The sequence below is a fragment of the Perognathus longimembris genome, chromosome 28 (genome assembly GCF_023159225.1).
Source record: "Perognathus longimembris pacificus isolate PPM17 chromosome 28, ASM2315922v1, whole genome shotgun sequence".
Lineage (NCBI taxonomy): Eukaryota > Metazoa > Chordata > Mammalia > Rodentia > Heteromyidae > Perognathus > Perognathus longimembris.
In genome coordinates this window covers 75462689-75469312 of record NC_063188.1, presented here as the reverse complement: position 1 = coordinate 75469312, position 6624 = coordinate 75462689, and the positions used below count along the sequence as shown (strand labels likewise).

At 49.8% G+C, this 6624-nt stretch overlaps 1 protein-coding gene across 1 annotated transcript; it reads left to right on the top strand.

Annotated features, from left to right (window-relative positions):
- Nucleotides 1-20: 20 nt before the first annotated feature.
- Nucleotides 21-6243, top strand: LOC125344220 (zinc finger X-linked protein ZXDB-like). The gene is made up of 2 exons (XM_048336836.1): nucleotides 21-2901; nucleotides 5057-6243. Exons 1-2 carry the CDS (start codon nucleotides 310-312, stop codon nucleotides 5072-5074), a joined length of 2610 nt encoding a protein of 869 aa, XP_048192793.1. The 5' UTR covers nucleotides 21-309; the 3' UTR covers nucleotides 5075-6243.
- Nucleotides 6244-6624: the final 381 nt, after the last annotated feature.

Below are 6624 nucleotides of genomic sequence, written 5' to 3'. Positions count from 1 at the left end.
ATTTCCTCTGTAGGCAGTGAGGTAGGGACTTAAGTCATCCTGTGTGCCAGACCGCCTAGGTGCTGCAGCTCCAGGAGCAGAGGAGCTGTCATCTGCTTCCCCCCTCCCCCCGTGGGTCTGATGCCCTTGGCGACTTCCTAAGAGCAACAGGGGCCCTCATTTCTTTACAGGGGGCTGTGCCCCCGGGCTCTCCACGCAGTTGCAGAGAGCCAGGACCCGAATATTTAAATCACGATGGCGTTAAACACGTTTTAATATCTGATAGGGCCAGTTTCTGCGCATTGCACATTTTTTTTTCCTTTGAGGAACATGTTTGGGCCCGCGGCAGGGGGCGGGGTCGCGCCTCCGCCTCGGCTCCGGTTCCAGCAGAGCCTCAGCGACACAGAGATGGAAATCCCGAGGCTGCTGCTGGCTCGCCGGACGGCGCAGGGCGGCGGCGGCGGCGGCGGCAGCCCCGCGGGCGGCGGCGGCGGGGTCCACCCAGGCCCCAACTCGCCGGCTTGTCAGGCCCCGGCGCGCCGCCTCCTTCTGCTCCGGGGGGCCCAAGATGGCGCGGCCAGGCCGCGGAGCGAGGAGGCCCACAGGGCCTCGCGGGGCCCTGGCCCGAGCCCGAGCCCGAGCCCGCTGGCGCCCAGGCCGGATCTTGCGATCGGCGGCGGAGGCGACGACTTTTTCCTGTTGCTGCTCGACCCGGTGGGTGGCGACGTGGAAAGCGCGGGCGCGGAGCAGGCCGGAGGGCCGGTGCGGAGGGAGGAGGCCGAGGCGGGCCTGGGGCCCCAGCGGGGCGAGAGCGGCGCGCGGCCCGCCGGCCGCCCCGCGCTAGCCCCCCGCCGGCTGTCGGCCGTGGCGGCGGCCCCGGTGCCCGTGTCGGTGCCCGTGCCGGTGCCGGTGCCCGTGCCCGTGTCGGTGCCGGTGGCGGGCCCCGTGCCGGGCCTGAGCCCCGCGCCGGGCCCCGCGGCGGCCTTCGCGGGCACCATCACCATCCACAACCAGGACCTGCTGCTGCGCTTCGAGAATGGAGTCCTGACCCTGACCACGCCCCCGCTGCCCGCCTGGGAGCCCGGGGTCGCGCCTTTCCCGCAGCCGCAGCCTGGGAGTCCGGCCGCCCCGCCGGCCGGCTTCCCGCACGCCGCTGCGCAGCTGGGCGACTGCCCCGAGCTGCCGCCCGACCTCCTGCTGGCCGAGCCGGCCGAGCCCGCGTCGGCGCCCGCGCCGGCGCCCGAGGAGGAGGCGGAGGGCCCGGCCGCGGCCGCCCAGAGCCCCCGCGGGCCGCTGGTGCCCGGCCACCCGGGCGTGGTGCTGTACCTGTGCCCCGAAGCGCAGTGCGGACAGACGTTCGCCAAGAAGCACCAGCTGAAGGTGCACCTGCTGACGCACAGCAGCAGCCAGGGCCAGCGGCCCTTCAAGTGCCCCCTGGGCGGCTGCGGCTGGACCTTCACCACGTCCTACAAGCTCAAGCGGCACCTGCAGTCGCACGACAAGCTGCGGCCCTTTGGCTGCCCGGTCGAGGGCTGCGGCAAGAGCTTCACCACCGTGTACAACCTCAAGGCGCACATGAAGGGCCACGAGCAGGAGAACTCGTTCAAGTGTGAGGTGTGCGAGGAGACCTTCCCCACGCAGGCCAAGCTCAGCACCCACCAGCGCAGCCACTTCGAGCCCGAGAGGCCCTACCAATGCGCCTTCTCGGGCTGCAAGAAGACCTTCATCACCGTCAGCGCCCTGTTCTCCCACAACCGCGCCCATTTCAGGGAGCAGGAGCTCTTCGCCTGCTCCTTCCCGGGCTGCAGCAAGCAGTACGACAAGGCTTGCCGCCTGAAAATCCACCTGCGCAGCCACACGGGCGAGAGGCCCTTCCTCTGCGACTTCGACGGCTGCGGCTGGAACTTCACCAGCATGTCCAAGCTCCTGCGGCACAAGAGGAAGCATGAGGACGACCGCAGGTTCACCTGCCCCGTGGAGGGCTGCGGCAAGTCCTTCACCAGGGCCGAGCACCTCAAAGGCCACAGCATCACCCACCTGGGCACCAAGCCCTTCGTGTGTCCCGTGGAAGGCTGCTGCGCCAGGTTCTCGGCCCGCAGCAGCCTCTACATCCACTCCAAGAAGCACCTGCAGGACGTGGACACGTGGAAGAGCCGCTGCCCTGTGTCCACCTGTAACAAACTCTTCACCTCCAAGCACAGCATGAAGACCCACATGGCCAAGAGGCACAACCTGGGCCAGGATCTCCTGGCGAAGCTCGAGGCGGCCAATTCCCTCACGCCCAGCAGCGAGCTGACCAGCCAGGGTCACAGTGACCTCAGCGGGCCCGAGATAGCGTCTCTCTTCTCCGATGTGCCTGGCGCCGGCTCTGCCTCTGCTGTGCTGGACACGGCCTTGGTCAATTCGGGCATCCTGACGATCGACGTGGCTTCCGTGAGCTCCACTCTGGCCGGGAGCCTCCCGGCCAGCAGTCCAGACGCCCTGGGGCCCGCTGTGGACGCCCGGGCCCTGAGGGCCGCCAGCGACCTGCCCCAGAGCCTAGACACCTCCCTCTTCTTCGGAACCACGGCCTCTGGCTTTCAGCAGAGCCCCCTGGATCTGGAAGATGTCTCCAATGGGAGCGTGGGGCCCCTGGGCTCCCTCAGCTGTCTGGCCATGAAGAGTGCAAGTCCGGAGCCCCAGGCTCTGACCCCCAGCAGCAAGTTGACAGCGGACACGGAGGCCCTGACTCCTTCCAGCACCCTCTGTGAAAACAGTGTCTCAGAACTCCTGACTCCCGCCAAAGCCGACTGGCACGTGCATCCCGACTCGGACTTCTTCGCGCAGGAGGAAGACAGCCAGTTTGGCTTCACCAATCCCACGGGAAACCACGGCTGTCACAAAGAGACAGATCTGATCGCAGTGGCGGGCAGCTCCTTTTTGGTATGAACCGACTCTGTCCGTTCCCTGCCGCGGGGCTGGGGGGCTTGCTTTTATTTCGCCTGCTCGCTGGTCTTTGAGGGGGTGCTGTACCCAATGCTTCCTGCTTGCTGTGGGATGCTTTCTCACTGCTTTGCCAAACAGCCCCTCCCTCCCTCCCTCCCTCCCTGGACTGCAAGTGTGGAGATTTTCGTTCTCATCTTGAGTGCAACTGACAAGTTCTGTGGCCCTCAGGGAGTCACTTAACTTCTCTGAGCCTTAATATCCTTATTTATAAAAGGAGGTGGTTTCATTCGATTGCTCCATGGTCTTTTGAACTCATTTTTCCCTTGATAATACGCTTGTTTCCTTCAAAAGTTTTGGGATGTCTTATAATGATGATTTTATTTTTCTTTTTACAAACATGTATAAAGTTAAATTATGTTACAGTGGTCATGTTTGTATTTGGCCCCCCCCATTCAATAATTACTAATTCATGAACCATCTTAATTATGTAAGTCCTGTATTTCTTTTAACTATTATGTTGGAAGAATTGCTAAATATTTTATCAAATATTCCATATACATCTTTAAATGTTTTGAGGTCCTTCAAAAACATACATTTCTATCATAGTTAACATTGACAGTTATTCCTTGTTATGAGTAAATATTCCAGCAGTCTTCAAACTTCCAGTTGTTTAATAAATTCAATGTGTTTTAATATTTTTATATTTAGGATGTGAATTGGTCTCAAGTATGTTTTGTATCTATATATAAACCCATTCAAATATTTGTATAATTTTATTCATTAAAAAATTAGGTTATTTTTCGTGTAGTACTTGCCACAATGTAAATTTTGCTTGTGTTATTCTTATGGTGATGTTTACTTTTGGGGTCCTCCTAGGGCTTGAACTCAGGGACTGGGCACTGTCCCTGACCTTTTTTACTCCAGGCTTGTGTTCTAGCACTGAAGTCCCACAACTCCACTTCTGGCTTTTTGGTGGATATTTGGAGATAAGCATCTCATGGACTTTGCTGCATGGGCTGGCTTTGAACCACAACCCTCAGAACTCAGGCTCCAGAGTAGCTAGGATTACAGTCATGACCCACCTGTGCCCAGCTTTTCTTTATTGTAGTAGTTTAATCATTAACTTGATCAAGTAAGGAATATTGTTTTTGGCATGAATGTGTCATGAATTGTGTTGTGTTCTTTTACTAGGTGGCTTATCGTGTCAGATTTTTCTCTGTTTTTCATACTGTCAACCATTTCCAATGAACACATTGATTCTTGATTACTTTTGCTTCGGACATGATGAATTTTTATGGGAGAATTACTAAGTATTGGCATGAATGCTGTTTTGGACACTTATAAATTTTAATAGAAATATTCAATGCCAAAATATGTACTTAAATTATCATAAAACTATTAAGAAATAAATCTTCTTCACCTCTCTCTTTTTTTTTTTTTTTTTTTTTGCCAGTCCTGGGCCTTGGACTCAGGGCCTGAGCACTGTCCCTGGCTTCTTCCCGCTCAAGGCTAGCACTCTGCCACTTGAGCCACAGCGCCGCTTCTGGCCGTTTTCTGTATATGTGGTGCTGGGGAATCGAACCTAGGGCCTCGTGTATCCGAGGCAGGCACTCTTGCCACTAGCCTATATCCCCAGCCCTTCTTCACCTCTCTTGATGATGGGAGTCTGTGTAGATTTTCAGCACAGGTATTTGACATGAAACAGACCCAGGATGCACAATTTGTGTCCTGTACTGTACAACAGGTTGTTTAATCACACGTCTCAATTTCTTAGGTGTAACTGATCAGTGGATGCATATACCTAATATAGCCCCTGCTTTTCTGCTGTTTCTGATTTGAACATAGAAGTAAAAACATTATATATTTGGGCTTAATTTGATGACTTTATGCCATCATTTTATCCATTCAAACTTTCCTGTTATATATAAAGGAAAAAAAAGAGATAATTCAATCCTACTCATGTGCAGGCAATAATGGTTTTTGAGATTCAGATTGAAACAGGGAAATGAATCTCTTTTGTTCGTAATATTGAATAATTTTCTTCCTAAAAGAGTGGGAAATGCCAGGAGTGGACATGTTCCTCACCTATTTATTTGTATACCTCTCCACTTGGTCCATTTGTTAACATCATTCTCTCTGTTTCTGATGTCAGGTTTCTCTGAGACTGTGAAGCCAGCCTATGCTTTCCTGAGAATCTGGTAATGGGGCAGAGACTATTCCTTTCTGTGATCTGGAATGCTCATTGTTTATAGCTTTCCACAGTTGAAGAAAAGGAAAGTTTGTATCTGCATATTGTGTTAACTCTATCGAGTGTAGCATTTGTCATTTGTGAAATATTTTTATAACTTGTATTTTATTTGTTGTTCAGACCAACCCTGTGAAGTAGTTTTGGCAATGTCTGTGTTTCTTATTATAATCTAGCCAACTCAAACTCCAACTGGGTTTTGACTGGCTGACAATTCTATGTATAGCTTCAAACGTGGAAGACAAACTCTTTTTACTTCTCCTGTCCATGATTTTCATGATTCATTACTGAATCATAATTACTTGTTGCTGTCACATTAATTAGTCTGTTACTTTCTCTTTAGGATACTCCCTTGTATGTGCATTTCAGTCCTTGTCATGCATTTGCTTTTTTAATTTTTTTAATGGATAGATTTCTTTCCTGTCACAATCCCTCAGACATTCTTCTCATGGAACAATTTCTTCTGATATTAACATTTGCTGAGTGTACACTGCACTTCTGTGTGTAGAGTAAGAAGTTATATTCTGACCTTAGATATTACTATGTATATATATATGATTCAGATCATAAAGGAGATTATTTTCTATGCTGTTCAGATGAAAAGTGGTTTTTGGTTAATTATTTCCATTTTTAAGAAGATTTTGCCAGGGAGTTCTTCTAATACTTTTTTATTTGCTCTAAAGTACTAGTTCAGTAGTATTTGCATGTAGATATCCGTGGATGAGAGTTGTAGCACTTTTGAAGTGTGCTAAAAATTTGCCACTATTAAATGTTTCTGTATTGAGTGTGGTGGTATACAACCATACCCTACAGACTCATATCTATTTAGAAATTGTTGTATTCATTCAATGAACAATGAAATGTAGAAATACATTTTAAAATTAAAGATGTACTTCAGATTTCATTGTGTTTACCCATTCAACATTTTTTCCTCTTTGCTTTGGAAATATTTGTACTCCTCAAATATATTTAAAAATGTTATTAATTAATTCCTCTTAATAGAGCACTATTTTTTGTGTCTAGTAAATATGTATGTCAAGGATTGAAATGAATACACATGTCTGGAAAATCAAATAAATTTATAAACATAAAGATAATTTAATGTTTTGGCTTCATTTTTAATTGCTTAAACCAACTTCCTCCTAATAAAAATAATAAAAAAAATATTCACTTGGGATTTTTAGGACAAATACTTCTTTCTCAGAGATAGTAGATATCTATTTGGTCATGGGCTTACAAAACTATTGAACAAATATATTCAAACTATTTTAATACCTTTACCCAGTAATAGTGGAGAATAGTTTTGTGCTTTTAATGTAAGAATTTTAGTTTCCTTTGTTGGTGGTATAAATTTGCTATCATTTATTTTATTTTTGTTTTTGTACATGACCTAGGACTTGAACTGGAGGACTAGATGCTGTCTCTTAGATTTTTGCTCTAGCTAGTGCCCTACGACTTGAGCTACAGCTCTACTC

Excerpts from the sequence above, each read along its gene's own strand:
- LOC125344220 (XM_048336836.1), top strand. The coding sequence starts at position 310 with ATGTTTGGGCCCGCGGCAGGGGGCGGGGTCGCGCCTCCGCCTCGGCTC.